The sequence below is a fragment of the Eurytemora carolleeae genome, unplaced genomic scaffold (assembly GCF_000591075.1).
Source record: "Eurytemora carolleeae unplaced genomic scaffold, Eaff_2.0 scaffold1286, whole genome shotgun sequence".
In the NCBI taxonomy this organism is placed as follows: Eukaryota; Metazoa; Arthropoda; class Copepoda; order Calanoida; family Temoridae; genus Eurytemora; species Eurytemora carolleeae.
This window is the reverse complement of record NW_019397261.1, coordinates 1-16,128: the sequence shown is the minus strand read 5'-3', so window position 1 is coordinate 16,128 and position 16,128 is coordinate 1. Positions and strand designations below refer to the sequence as shown.

Sequence of the window (16,128 nt, the reverse complement as noted above, 5' to 3'; positions counted from 1 at the left end):
GAGGGGGGGGTGGCGCCCCCCCCTCTCAGGTGCTAGGGGAGGGCGCGCGCCCGGCCGCCCCCCCCTAGTTGCGCCTCTGAATTTAGCCTCCAACAAAATTTGATTTTCATTAAATTTGAAAATCCACGAAATTTGTTCATAAAATCCTTGAATTTTTTTGTTATTGTTTTATAAAATTTTCTCAATTGAAATAGTAATTTATAAATTTATACTTTTATTGATAAATATACTGTACATGTTGAATAATATGGATACATATTGAATAATATTGACACATACTGAATAATACTGATACATATTGTTACATAAATATATTGATTAATGACACATTGATTGATACAAATTGATACATTGGTTTATTGATTAACCTTTCCTTGAGACCGATCTGGCGGCTAAACTAAGATGCTCCAAATCCAATACATATATATTTACATTGGTATATTGAAACATCTATTGGATACATTGATTGAATTTATTGATTGATTTAGCTCCCCTTGAGACCGATCTGGCGACTAAGATGCTCCAGATCCAGAGTAAACGGTTCTACCTGGACGTGAGACAGAACAAAAGAGGGAAATTTCTCAAGGTGAGAGCATTAGCCAGGGATGTTATTTTCTTGTAAACAATCCCCCCCCTTTTCATAATCTTGTTTCTGTTAGAGGTTAGGTATTTGTTAGGCCGTATGCTGCATGTTGATGTGCTGCGCCCTGTAGGTGGTTTAAGCCGTATACTGCATGTTGATGTGCTGCGGCCTGAAGGCGGTTTGAGCCGTATACTGCATGTTGATGTGCTGCGGCCTGAAGGCGGTTTGAGCTGTTATACTGCATGTTGATGTGCTGCGGCCTGAAGGCGGTTTGAGCCGTATACTGCATGTTGATATGCTGGGCCCTGTAGGTGGTTTGAGCCGTATACTGCATGTTGATGTGCTGTGACCTGAAGGTGGTTTGAGCCGTATGCTGCATGTTGCTGTGCTGCAACCTGAAAACGGTTTAGACCCTAGGCTGCATATTGCTGTACTGCAACCTGAAGGCGGTTTAGGCCATATGCTCATGTTGATGTGCTGTGCCCTGAGGCTATATTGCGTATAGACGATGTAACTTTACTGTAGATAGCAGAGATTGCTGCGGATGGGAGAAGAGACCAGATCTTTATGGCGCTGAGTACAGCAGCTGAGTTCAGAGATCATCTGAAAACATTCAGGTCAATAACAAACTATAATTAAAGGGACTGATGGCATATTTCAGGTGACCCCATTTAAGAAGAGCCATGCCTAATTTACAATTGTACCCTTTAAACATTTTTAGGAAGGTATCATCGTTTTTCTATCTTAAAACATGTTGAATTCTGACAATTGCCTGCTGTATCTCTGTTGCGTGTTCTTTTCATAAAGAAATGTTGTAGCGTTTTGAATTAGACATTCCACTCTTTAAATGGAGGGCCACTTGAAATGTTGTCCGCAGTCCATTTAAATTAGACTTGAACAAGGCAAGGTTTGACCCAAAAATACATTTTAATTTTCCCATTTTTTTATAATTTCCGAGCGGTTATTAATATTTACGGAATTATGGTTTTTTTTTATCATTTATTNGAAAACTTTCTTTAATAGTTTAAAGATCGGTCAACAAGTGTACTTTTATTTTGATATAAGTAAACATAAAATTAAAATCAAATAAACCAGTGCTTAAGATCCGGATCCGTTGGATCCGCAAGATTTTGGCTTCCTGGATCCGTATCCGGATTCGGATCCGGATTCATTTTTTCCAGTGCGGATCTAGGATCCAGATCCGCATCAAAATCAAATGGATCCTAAGCACTGAAATAAACACTAATTGTTTTAAACACCTGCCCGGGAGCTCTCTTTCATGATATTGATATGTGTATTGTGTAAAGTAGTAGGTTATCCCTAAAACTTTGATTGGTTGATTGATTGATTTTAGTGATTTCTACGCTAACCTGCCAACTACTCTGCCACAGAAGAATGAGGAGGGTCCAGCAGATGATGGAAAACTCAAGTCAGAGATTATGATAAAGGTATTTTATCCTTACTACCCCCCCCCCCTTCGGTCTCACCTAGAAACTTTTTCATTTTTAGAAAAAGTATTAAAACATTGTTAAAATGCATGCTTCAAGAACTTTCCGCTTAATTTCAAGTGGTCTTCCATTTATAAGTGGTCTTGGCCCATTCACATTTCACAACATTTCCTTGAAGAGCTTTTTCTGATCAAAACTGCATAATATCTATCTTTCATTGTGGTTTCTTTGCTAAGTGACTTGTGAAGTTCTGCTTCGAAAAAAATCAAGTAATTTGTTAGAATCAAACTTTTATTTTAGAAAACCGACGACATGTTCAACATTAGTGTTTGAAGGGTACTGTTGCGAATAAGAATTGCCTCTGTCAGTGGAGCCAATGTCACTTGAAATTACTTCTGCATTCCCTTTACTGCATATTAAAGATATATTTCAACCCTATTTCCACGGAATGGTCATTTATTTGTGTTTGTTTGTGTGTTTGGGTGTTTGTTGTTTATTTATTTATTTATTTATTTATTTTGTCGTTTTAAGCAGAGCAAAGACAACATTAGTATATAATTACCCACATCTAGATACAGTTACTATCTTTATATCCATCCACATATCTATCTATCTATCGATCTATCTATCTATCTATCTATGGATCTAATTATCTATCTATATCTATCTATCTATCTATCTATCTATCTCTATCTAGGACAGTAGACGCTACTACTTAGATCTGAAGGAGAATGTTCGCGGACGTTTCCTGAGAGTTTCCCAAACAGTTGCCAGGGGAGCTGGTCCTAGATCCCATCTAGCCATTCCAGCACAGGTTCATTCATACATCCATTCATTCATTCATTCTTTCATTCATTCTATCATTCTTTCATTCATTCATCCTTTCATTCATCCTATCATCCTTTCATTCATTCATCCTTTCATTCAGTCAATCATCCTTTCATTCATTCATCCTTTCATGCATTCATGCATTCATGCAAAAAAATGTAAAAAATATTTTTGTTTTTAAAATTTTCAATTAGCATTTAAAGAGAAAAGTGTAAAAGCTTTTTTTGTCCTTAATAAAAAAATGCCTTAAGTTAGGTTTGTTACAAAATAATTCCTACATCAAACTAATATCAGCTTAATATTTGTATTTACTATTTAGAAACAGATAGTAAAAAAATCTTCCCTACACGATCTTAAAAAATATGTTTGTTGCACATCTTTTTTTTACCTTTATTAATATATACGTGTACTTTTTTAGTGAAATAATTAGGGACAGGCATATCAGATATTAGGGACATACATATCAGATATTAGGGATAGACATATCAGATATTAGGGACAGGCATATCAGATATTAGGGACAGGCATATCAGATATTAGGGACAGACATATCAGATATTAGGGACAGACATATCAGACACTAGGGACAGAAATAACCAAACAAATTTCTAGCGTCATTTACGAGATAATATTCTCCAAAAAATTGACATGACCTTTTTCTAAAAAAAAGATTTTTTGAATTTTGAAGAGTTGGGAGAAGAATTTTCAATTTACTAACCTTAAAAAATTAAAGTTCCAAATTGTGTCCGTCAGTAACCACGTTTTTTATTAAATATCTTTACCTAAAAAATGTTCTCAATTTTTAAAACAAAATCAATTATGAATAGAAGCTATTTTTTTCTCAAAAAGTCATTCAGAAAATTGTACTTGATGAAATAACGTAAGCAAAATATCTGTCCCTCATACGTGGTTTGGGCCATATCCATACTTCCATATTCTCTATTTTCATAGTTCTATATTTTCACATTTCTTGTATTTTTTTATATTCAGGGAATGATAGAGTTTAGGAATGCACTGAGTGATATAGTTGATGAGTTTGGAACTGATGATGGAGGGTTCCAGGTAATCTCAACCAGGATAGAACCGGATTAATATTCTAATGAGAATAACTCGTTTCTACTGAGATTCGGACGTTTTTAACAAGATTAAATCGTTTCTAAACAGGGTTGGAAAAGCTCGAGATTTTTTTTTTAAACCAGCCCAGTGGGTTTAATTTGGTTTTATTGGGCTTTTTTGGGTTTTTCAATTTGAAAGTAGTTTAAAACTACTTAAATTCATACTAATTTTCAGGCATTGGCCTAGATTTCGCAGGTTTGGAAAACAAAACCGGGTTTATTGGGTTTATTTGGTTTAATTGGGTTTTATTGGTGTTTTTTTGGGCTTTTTTGGAGTTTTTCAGTTAAAAGTATTTAACCTTCTGAAATTCATACTAACTTAAAATAATAAGACTATTTAACCCTATCCCTGCTGGGGTACTTGAAAACCAGGATATGTCCCCCCCCCAGCAGGAATAGGGTTAAGCAATAGGTGAACTTTAAAGGTATGAAAAATAATAATAGTGACAAGGTTGACTTCTTTGATTTTTTCATTATTTTTTTTAATAACTCAATGTTCGAACAATTTTCATTTGTTAAGATCATTGGCTTAAGTCTTTGGTAATGAATAAATGTGTCATTTTTAGTGCTAAAAATCAATACAGTTGATAGTAGACCTTATTTCTAACAGACTTTATTATTATGAGCGTGAAGAAAAGGCAATAATAAGAAAAGTTCTAAATAAAAAAATAATAAAGCCCAAATAGCCCACCTACAGGTGGGTTTTTTTAAAGTGAGTTTTATTGTTTTGGGCTGGTTTTCTTTATGCCAACCCTGTTTGTTTCTAAAGAGATTAAGTCATTCCTTTAGAGATTAAGTCGTTTCTAATATGTTGAACTCGTTTAGAATCTAACCTTAACCGGTTTATAAGTTGATTATTATTCTATTGAGATTAAGTCGCTTCTAATGAGATTAAGTCATTCCTTTAGAGATTAAGTCGTTTCTAATATGTTGAACTCGTTTAGAATCTAACCTTAACCGGTTTATAACTTGATTATTATTCTATTGAGATTAAGTCGCTTCTAATGAGATTAAGTCGTTTCTAATGAGATTAAGTCGTTTCTAATGAGATTAAACGTTTCTAATGTGTTAAACACGTTTCTCATCTCACCAAAATACGGAGTATTATTCTAATGAGATTAACTCGTTCCCCTCGTTTCTAATGTGTTACACTCGTTTCTAATGTGTTACACTCGTTTCTAATGTGTTACACTCGTTTCTAATGTGTTGCACTCGTTTCTAACGTGTCACACTCCTTTCTAATGTGTTACACTCGTTTCTAATGTGATTGTGCTACACTCCTTTCTAATGTGTTGCACTCTTCTATTAACGCATTAGAAACATTTTCTTACCGAGTTAGACGCTTTTCTTCTGAAAAATTCACTCATTTATATTTTGCCGTTTCTTATTATTATTATATTATTCGTTTCCAATGAGAGATAGTTGTTTCTTAGGAGTTTAACACCTTTCCTCTGAAATGTACACTCCTTATATTTTCAATGCATTAAATTTGTTTTTTTTACTTTATTGATAATAGCTTGTTTTAATGACATTCTTGTAAAGTTAACTAGTTTCTTCAAAAGATACACTGTTTTCTAATAAGATAAACTCGTTTCTAATGAAACTATCTAATTGATAATGAGGTAAACTATTTTTTTGAGAGAAAATTTGGGAACCAATCAAAACTTTTTAGCACACGTGCTATAATGAACAGCTTATTTTATGCAACTATTTTGTACTTAATCACTCTTACTCACTTCATCCTGAATTTCATAATGAACGTGCTATAAAGTAATCATCGTTAAATTTATCATACTTGATTAAAACATGATGATTACTCTTTAGCACGTTTATTATAAACTTCACCATGAAAGTACACAATAGTTTCATAAAATAAATTAGTACCAAAATTAATAATTTTTAATTATTAATTTGCTCAGGGTGAGCTACCTGCTAGTCAGCATATGCGAGTAGAAGGAAAGGTAAATGCAGATTTTTTTTCATTAAGGAAAAGTAAATGCGGGTTTTTTTTCATTAAGAATTTATTTTTAGTTTTTAGGATAATTTGTATTCTTCTAATGTTAGATCTATTTTAATGAGTGTAAAGGTATAGAAAAAATACGTCTTTTTCCAACATCAAACATAATTTTATTTTTTTGGTATTTTCTAAAGTTTTTTAGCTTTAGCGTTCTGATTTTTGTTCAATTATTAAATTGTCTTTGAATTCAGGGATTCCATTTTGACGTTGGGCAGAATAGTCGCGGAATCTTTATGAAGATATCAGAGGTAAAAATCATTGTGGCTTTGGGGGACAAAAATGATTTAAAAGGGGGGGGGGGCTAAACTATGGGTCTCAGAACTAATACACCCATGAAAGTGGGATAAACTTAAGTCTGACGCGATTAAGAATGATTGTACAACTTAGCTTTTTATTTTTATAATTTTACTTTTTTCTCCCTTTAAAACTCCCTTACGGTTTGGTTCTTGTACTTCTGTACTCTTCCACCCCCCTTCTTCCCTTCTTACGTTTTTCTTGAAAAATAAATCTATATCTATTGAATTGAAATAACATTATACACATCTGTGCCCAGTATAAACTGTCTGGACTGGACTTGAAACTTAATTTCATTTTTAAAATTATCGGAAGGAGGTAGGGAAGGCTATATCTTAGTTAATCTTAATGAAATTCTGAGTATTTTGATTCGAAAATTAATTTGCTTTCCCGCCAAAATCTTTTTTTCACCAATTCTGCGACTCTACCCCTTCAAAAAACAACCAATATCCGGTGGGAAAAATTTTTTTTTTGGAGGGGGGGATATTTGTTGAGAAAATATACACCCCTGAATGAATGTATGACTGTCTACTGTTTAGGTGCAGACCAACTACCGTACCTCTGTAACCCTACCGGAGAAGTGCTGGCCTAGGTTCAAGGATATACTGGAGGACTTCATTCAGAAAATGGACGTCCTGGAGGTCAGTTTTTATAAAGTTTTTAGACGTCCTGGAGGTCAGTAAACAACGATATCTTCCATATTATTGATTAAATTAAAGGGAACCATTGTGAATCTGACATGATCCTCTTTTTAATGGAATTACAACAACTCGTTATCTGCACAATGGCTTTAAATGAAATATTTAAACGTTAAAAAAGAATATCTTCAAAGAAACAGAAAAGGTTTTATATTTGTATATGTGTCAAAAGTATATATTTGTGTAAAGTCAAAGATCGTCTCAAAGCACACGGTAAGCCTAATCAGAGTTTAGAACAACCACCTCTAAATAATTAAATTACTGTTAACAGAATTTTAAATCATCTTGAGTTCTATGCCATCTTTTTTATTTTTAATAATATTTAATGATATTTATTTAGGCCGAGGCGGCAAATGAGAAAAAGGCGGCGGAGGGCGGAGGAAATATGGCGGAGATTGAAGACTAGGGCGGAGACATAATTGCTCAAAACAATCTCCATTTTTGTGATCTTGAGAAAAGTTTGAACTTCTAACTCGGTAAAAAAGTTCATAATAAAACTAGTTAAACAGGTTAATAACAGTTTTGAACTAATTAACACAGTTATCACTGGTTCGAGTGCAATATTAAACCATAACTGGTCTAAGTACATGTTTTAACCAGTTTTAACTGGTACAGGAAAATTTCAAAACCAGGCGAAAACTAGTTTAAGTAAATGTTTGTTAACAGTTATTCATAAAACTGTTTTTAACGTGTTTAACAAAACTTCTTTATCGCCATCTTGTGATCAATTAAAACCGGTTTTGAATTTAGTTTTGGTTAAAAACCAGTGCGGATATAATCCAGTAATAATCCAGTTTGGCATTTTGTTATGGAAACTTGTTATGATTTTGCCATTTTATAATTGTTTCAAGAAACCCACCATGTCTGAATTGTAAATTATAAATAAATTTTTTCTGAATTAATAATTTATATTACCACTAGTAATTGAATGATAATATCTGTCTGGTCAGAACTTAAATCAATGAGATTATGGATTAAACATAATTGGTTTTACTCATCATTTAAAAGTACTGAGCTCTGAATTATTTTTAATTTAGATATAAGACTTTTTATGTCTTTTTTAAAGAAAATCGAAAAATAATTAANAACCCCCCCTCCCATAAAAATTGAATCCATTCTTTAAAATCTAAATCAAGGACATTCAATACCTAATTTTTCAAGTAATACAATTTATATCTTTCTGTTTGTTTGTCCGTCAATACGACTGAACTAGTGCTCCAAATTTGGTGTGGGACCTCGCATGACCCCATTGAGGTTTTTTGAATGCTCAGAATTGCACAAAATTGTTTCCACAAATTTTTGTAAACTATTTGTTTGATTTTATAGAAGAAGAAATGCTGAAAGATTGAGTAACTGTTGAAAGTAACTTGAAATAGAAGATGTAGCCTAGTAATAATAATATTTCATGAAAATGTATTCGCAATATTGCAAAAGTTCATAAATGGAGAAGATTTGAAATAATGACTACGGTTTCATTAAATAGTGTTCATGTAAAATGAAGGGGGATATAGTTTTACGGCGAAAAATAATCGCGTTTGATCGCTACTAATCTTACTTCTATCTGTTGCGTATATAAGGAGAAATTGTTAAAAATGACTTGTACTGAAAACGTAGCGTCCATACAAATTCAGAAAGTTGCTATATACGACTCGGTTCGTAAAATAATCAATTTAATTTCAAACATATCATTCAGATATTACAACTTAATCTTATAGTCATCGATTATGTTTGACGCATTCGTATACATTTAATATTTGTTTTGTATACAATTCACCTAATACGTCTCTGCTCTTAATGCTTTTAATGATTACACGTGGCAGAGATACCTAGAGGAAAAAAATCGTTTTAAGTGAATTGTATGTAAAACAAATAGCAAATATTATGAAATATTAACTATACTAATGCGTCGAAAAACAAGTAATTTTCTTAACCCTATTACGATTGGGGGGGGGGGGGGGGTTGTTTTCCACACACCCCATCCTGTGGTTTTTTCTTGACTTAAAAACGGCTGACACTAGGATTCTAAAACTTAAACTCCATAACTGTGAACGAATTTTGCTAATTTTTTTATGGTAAGGGTAGGTGTTTCAAACAAATCAGAAATTGTTAATAACTTTGTTTATAATAACTACAGAGCTAAAATTTAAATATTTTAAAAGCCCTGGAAAAATGAATGTAATAACATGGGTCACATGTTAATATTTCTCTAAAGTAAAAATATTTATTTTTAAACATTTTTCTGAAGTACTTTTTGAACTTTTTAAAATCATCCCTTGCACCGTAACCATTAAAGATAGAGGGATATGGTGAATAGGGTTAAGCATATGATTGTTTTATCAAAATTATATTTCTAGTGATTAAATTAAAATGACAATTTGTTTACATATTTACACACGAATATTTGGTTTGTTATTTACAATTGGTGAAATGTGAAGAAGTTGGAAAAACTTTCCTCTGCATTACAGAAAATTCTTCATTAAATTGTTGTCGTTTAAATCTGAAATTTAACAATTTTTAGACAGAACTGTACATTTTTGTACAACGATTTTCTCTGACTGATTTTCCCTAAATGTCGTCTTGATTGTTTCTATATGTCGTCTTGATTGTTTCTATATGTCTTCTTGATTGTTTCTTAATATCGTCTTCTCTGAATTAGAGTCCAGATCCTATGTTTCCAATTGTTGATGGCCAAACTATATTTGTTTGATCTTCCGCCAGTAACAATGGAGCAGACCTGAAAAATAAAAACATTTGGAATTTCCTGTCATTATTGAAGTCTGATTCTTTGTGATCACAAGCTGTAAATAAGATGTTGAATTTTACCTGGCCCTGTTTGATCTGCATTGAGCATTCATGAACTCGCATTTATTTGGGAAAAGCGCGGTGTTTCCTCCTTGAATGCCGCGTACAGGCTACAACAAATGTTGTCTTGATTATTTACAATTTTATTTAGTTCTAAGTGTCGTCTTCAATGCTGTAAAATAACAAATTAGAAGTTTGCTGAAAATGAAAATTTAGAATATTCAGCGAGATTACCAAATACATGTCTAGTGCATATTCTCGTTTTAAAATAAAGTTTTTGTTATTTCCCAATTTCATGTTGAAAATTTCTCAATGTCGACTATTATCTTTAAATGTCGTCTTGTTATCGCTCAAATGAAAAGTCGGATAGTTCAATTGTGTCTTCAAGGATGTACTCCATAACTTTTGCACAGAAAATGTTGAAAGAGAAACTTTTTCAATTTTAATTTATACGTCTCAGTCCCTTTCATTGCGTGATAATTTCTAATACAGTGAAACCCTTAATAAAGAATGCATTGAAAGAATTCATCAAATGTCGTATTCTTCACTTTCTGATAGTGGAATGTTGCAGATATTTAGTTTTTTAGTTAAATGATTATATGGAACTCTTTAAAACTGTTCCCGCATATTCATGTATATTTATTTATTTTCGCAAATACTGAAATTTATGTAATATAGTATAAAACTCATTGAAAAATTGTCAAGACGACATTTGATAAATTCTTCCGATGTATTCGTTATTAAGTGATTCGAACATTACTTACAAATAGAGCTCTTGTACAGGGTACTTGGCAGGGATCATGCAGGCTCTCATCCAGGGTTACTTGTCTTCGTTCCCTAGATTCATTTATACATTTATTCATTTATTCATTTATTCATTTATTCATTTATTCATTTATTCATTTATTCATTTATTCATTTATTCATTTATTCATTTATTCACCTATTCATTTATTCATTTATTCATTTATTTATTTATTCATTATTTTGGTTGTTTGTTTGTATGATGTATCCAATAAACGTCAAATAGATTAAATTGAGTAAGCCAAACCCATTTTAAAATCTAAAAAGGGACTGAACAAATTCATACCGAGAGATTCTTTTAATTCCTCTCTATATATTCTATTCTCTATGATTACAAGTCACAGAGAGAGCATGAGCGTATCTCCTTCTATCTCAGGGTTATTGTGAACGAAAAACCCCTTAATCTTGAAAAGACTACATCTAGTGTTCTATCTGTAATGTTATTAATCTATGGATAAAACAAATACAAGAAAACAATACCTATGAACCCCGGCATCTACTAGAGAGAGGAGAAATCCTGAAACAACAATCATTAAAAATTAATTTCAATATTTAACAAGAGTTTCAAATTTTAAGAATTTCAAAATTGTTTCCTTTTGTTCGTTAAAATTCATCCAGAAATGAAAATAATGATTTCTCCTTAGAACATTTTTAAAAACTTTGATTGAAATAGTATATTTTTTGATATTATTATAGAGAACCCAATAATAAATAAAAGAAACATGGATAGCTCATTCGTTTAATTAATCAAACACAGTTCTTAATCAGACATGCTACTTAATACAGTGATAACCAGAAAAAAAGAAGTTGGACTCAAGTTATGAGCTTAAAAAGTCCTATGAACATGAGGCACATCAACTGTGCAGTGTAAACAGACCCATTTGACTTATTACGGGATTTTAACACTTACAGCAAAACTAATTGCTTTGTAAAAACATGAAATGCACTCCAATATTGGTTTAATGTCGTTTTCCTATTCTACAGTTTTCTGGTTATCACTGTATATTGAGTGCTACTTAATATTTTGAAATTATGGTACAGTCTTTATAACAACCTTTTTAATTTTAAGTAAAAGATACGATCAACAAATCAAAATTAGAATTTGAAATCAACAAATTTTGTAAAAAAGTTTTCGGTAAAATTACGGTAAATTGTGTAAACATTGTTTACGTTTCGTAATTATCTTTATCCGAAAACCCTGAATTGTTAAAAAACAAGTTTGTGAAAACCAGTTTATTAAAAACTAAATGTCACCCACCACTAACCAGAAGGAAACGAAGTGTTGCCATGTTGAAAGTCTAAACTGAACTGAACAGCTAAACAGTAAACCATCTGTATCTACTTTATGGTTTATAAATTAGTGGGGGGAGGGGGTATTTTTTAAAAAAGTAGTCATGCCATTGCGCACATTTCATGGTAGGTTCAGATATGTTAAATATGAAAAATATGAAAAATATAAAAAATGTTAAAAATCAAAAACTTTTAGATTGGAAAATAAAATTGAATATTGTTTGAGCATTTCATTATTTTTATTTCAAGTTAGTGTTTACCCCTGAAATCTACCGGGAATCCCGCAAATATGAATTGCGTTTAAAAATATATTTCTATCGCTACAAATTCTTGGTTTTTGGAGCGGGGATTCCCTCTAAATGAAGTATAAAGGAATGTTAAGGGGGGAAATTTGGAAAACCCCAAACAGATTCCAGTAACGTAGAATTTCTACACTCTCAGTACAGTTGTATTCTGACGTCACAAGTGTCAATTCATTTTCCGTGTCCGACAAAATCATCAGTTATAGTGATAATTTTAGAATAAAGTGCTTTTCTTACCGTAAAATAAGTGCAATTTTATGTGTTCTTTATTTTCTGTTTTTACACTTTTTTATTTAATACTATCCTTAGAGGGCGCTTCGCGCCCATCTTCTAAATTAATTGTGAACATGTTCTCTTTGTGTACATCGTTAAAACAAAACATAAATAATTCGCGGATTTTCACAAAAAATTTCGTGGATTTTCAAAATTTTTAAAAATTTAATGACGATCGAATTTTGATGGAGACAAATATTTGAAATTTTGATCATTCATAAACCTTCCCTGGGGTCCCTAGATGTCCCACAAAAAATTTGGTCCCGATCGGTTCAGCCGTTTTGACGTTTATTGGATACAAACAGACAGACAGACAAACAGACAAGCCAAATTTATATATAGATTGGAAAAAATTTCAACTAATGTGAGATAATTTTTTTTTTCCCGTTATATTTGACACTTGTGACGTCGTGTATAATTGGTCCATTTCTCTGTAAACACCTATTGTACGTACTTGATAATCTATTTGGAAAAACCAATAACTTGTACAAAATAACCTTAGCATAATAAATGATAATAAAAATAGTAATAATAATAATAATAATAATATGTAGTAAAAATAATAATGATAATATGTTAGTAATTGTAATAGTTATACTTATGATAATAGTAATTTTAATAGTAATAATAACAAAAAAAATACTAATACTAATACCAATAATGACAATTATAATAATAATAATGATAATTATATGACTCCTTGCATGAAATATAGGGAAGCGCAAAGAGAAAGAGGGATTGGGAACTGCAGTTATAGTTTTCAAATCGTTTAAAATTTAAAATTTTCAAATCATTTTGAAAATTTCAAGAATTAGTTATTTAAAAAGAACTAAATCGAAAAATTTTAAATCCAAGAAATAAAAACATAAGAACGTTTCAAACTTTAATCGTAACGAGATTAAAACAAGATTAAAACAAAACAAAAAAATATCTTAACAACAAAATAGTAAAACCAAAGTTTTGGCTGTATATTTCACTTTACTGAAAAATGCATGGAATGTAATTTTAAGTGATCTTCCTCGATTCACAACGGTACCCTTTAAACGCTTATAATTACTAAACATTTTGTTTATATTTTTTAGTAAATATTAACAGGGGCAGAAAATAAATATTTATTTAGAATATTTGAAAACACATTTAACACAAGTAAAAGATCAGTTTTTAAGTGTCAGTCGTGTATTAGAGGAATTCAAGTGGGTTTTAGAGGAATTCAAGTGGGTTTTAGAGGAATTCAAGTGGGTTTTAGAGGAACTCAAGTGGGTTTAGAGGAATTCAAGTGGCTTTAAGAGGAATTCAACTGGGTTTTAGAGGAACTCAAGTGAGTTTAAGAGGAATTCAAGTGGGTTTAAGAGGAATTCAAGTATGTTTAGAGGAATTCAAGTGGGTTTAGAGGAATTCAAGTGGGTTTAGAGGAATTCAAGTGGGTTTAAGAGGAATTCAAGTGGGTTTTAGAAGAATTCAAGTGGGTTTAAGAGGAAAGTGGGTTTCTATGTTGAAACATTCAAAAGTTTTAACGGTACCATTATAAATTGGGCATTGCTCTGTTTGCACGAAGGTTCCCTTGTAACTACGCTTACAGTCCCTTTAAAAGCTGTTTTTATTTCAATGAAAGAAAGAAAATAAATATTCAGTATTGATTTCAGCCTTTTACTGACGCAGGAGGGGTGCCTGAAGAAAGGGATGGGAGGAAGGATGCTCAAATATTTCTCATGTTACAGAATATTTGGTGAAATTGGAAACTTTTTTGAAAAAGAGAGGGTCCGGCAGCGTCGTTTGGACGCCCCGGACTACCTCTAAGACTTAGCCACTGTACACGGGGATAGACTCGAAAGAGACCTCTATTTAAAAAGTACCTGTTCAACCTTTATCTAAATAAGATAGATATTGTTGCTTTGGGAACATAACTTGTCCAATTCTGACAATTTACTTCAATGTCTCTGCAGCATAAATCCACAAAGGTTTTAACGAGATCTAGATAATTCTGAAAGTTAGCCAACAAAATTTTAGACAGCCATGACTTTAACGCCTTGGTTTTACCTTACCGAGTTACTTGTACTTTTTTGTAGCCCTAGACGTTTACAATTTATTTAAAAATGCAACGCACTTGATCCTAGCTTAAGTTTAAAAGAAGTTTTTAGCAAAATACTGCTCGATATCTAGGTTTGCATGGTGTGTGACTTGGACTCTAAGAAAGGAAGGTTACCTAAAATTATGCCAACAAGCTATCTAAGCATTAAAATTAAAAATCTGGGAAACCTAGATACTTGAAAAGCCAGAAATCTGCCAAAAAATGAACAGGTAATTTTTTTTCAAGGCTGAATGATTTTAATACTTATATACTGCAGCTGTGGTTTTCTAAAGAAAAAAAGAGAGCATTCAAGTTTGGTTTGGTTTGGTTATAAAAACATCCAAATAAATTAAAATAAATTGCACGGAAACAGTAATTATTGATATATTTTCTTCAACATTAAAGGGCATGTGATATATATATATTCCAAGTATTTATGTATATATATATTTATTATATTATTTATTTATATTTATATATATTAATATCAATATAATGTTGGATTGTAAGCATATCCAAGATTTGTTTACAATCAATTTACCATATTCAGAAACTAACCAATAAATCATTAGAAAATTTGTCAAGGATGGTGTATTACAGTAATCCTACGTGTGTATGCTCGCTCTCCCGGATAAATTTATCAGTATTTTGAGAAATATTTCTTTTAAACTATGCCAAAAACAAACGTAACATATACTCATTTATGTTTACTATAGTAAAAATGTATATGCAAAAATGTATATGCAAAAATGTATTATTGAGTTATTTACATTATAGTGTTTAGGGTTGTCACACGTTGATGCATAATTTTCATTGCTCACTGGATCTATGTGATATAGAGGATCTTTATTTTTGAAAAAAAAAATTTCAGATTTATTTTCTATTTTTCAGATGCTGCTCAACAGTCTGAAATATTTATTTTACAAGGATCATTTTGAAATATTGTTTTCACAGACTTTTCATAGAACTTTTAATTGTTGATAAACAATAGTATTTTATAATGTGAATGTTTAGTTCACTACGAACCAAAAAAGTTCCAAAAATATTTCAGTAATTTTGCATAAATCTGACCTTCTAATGGTAAAAAACTTTGAAATGTTAAAGTTACGAGGCGTGATCAATAAGTTTCGCTAAAATTTTTTTAAGGTTACTTCAAGAAGTCTCAGCTGAGCTCTAATTTTTTTAAGTTCACTATATTTATACTGAAGACATTTTTGGCCTGGTTAAGGCATCAAGCAGATTGCTGTTGTCATGTAAGGATTATTCTCTTGAAGGTGGATTTGCTTTGTTGTTACAGCATAGCAATATCTACAGCTCGTCGGAGATAAATCAATTATTTGTTTTCCTTCGTGAACCATACTGCAGGTTTTTAGTTTAGAAAATAAATATCTCCATCACCGTTTTTAAGATTAAGTCTATAATATTCGATACGTTTAATAATAATAATAGTAATCTGCAAATAAGGCATTCAGGCAGTATGCTTAAGGACTTAGGCAGTAAGTGCCGAGATTTAAGCCTTATGTGAGGGGCAAGTGTCAGTCAGAAAAGCCAAAAAAAAATTATCTTCCTAGCAAAATACTTTTTAAGTTATCGCAAAAAAACGATA

General features: G+C 31.7%; 2 protein-coding genes across 3 annotated transcripts; one reads left to right on the top strand and one right to left on the bottom strand.

Moving 5' to 3' along the window:
* Positions 1-466: 466 nt before the first annotated feature.
* Positions 467-7,888, top strand: LOC111713100 (transcriptional activator protein Pur-beta-A). Its single transcript, XM_023487895.1, has 9 exons — positions 467-586; positions 1,109-1,200; positions 1,938-2,031; positions 2,729-2,845; positions 3,850-3,921; positions 5,894-5,935; positions 6,183-6,239; positions 6,825-6,926; positions 7,324-7,888. Exons 1-9 carry the CDS (start codon positions 518-520, stop codon positions 7,387-7,389), a joined length of 711 nt encoding a protein of 236 aa, XP_023343663.1. The 5' UTR covers positions 467-517; the 3' UTR covers positions 7,390-7,888.
* Positions 7,889-9,311: 1,423 nt separating this feature from the next.
* LOC111713103 (uncharacterized) lies at positions 9,312-11,936 on the bottom strand. 2 transcript variants are annotated; one of them, XM_023487898.1, is made up of 5 exons: positions 11,855-11,936; positions 11,070-11,106; positions 10,550-10,622; positions 9,807-9,895; positions 9,312-9,717 (listed from the first exon to the last, which is right to left on the bottom strand). In XM_023487898.1, exons 1-5 carry the CDS (start codon positions 11,919-11,921, stop codon positions 9,636-9,638), a joined length of 348 nt encoding a protein of 115 aa, XP_023343666.1. In that variant the 5' UTR covers positions 11,922-11,936; the 3' UTR covers positions 9,312-9,635. The 2 variants fall into 2 exon arrangements, with proteins under 2 accessions (XP_023343666.1, XP_023343668.1); XM_023487900.1 differs by having other exon boundaries at positions 11,848-11,922.
* Positions 11,937-16,128: the final 4,192 nt, after the last annotated feature.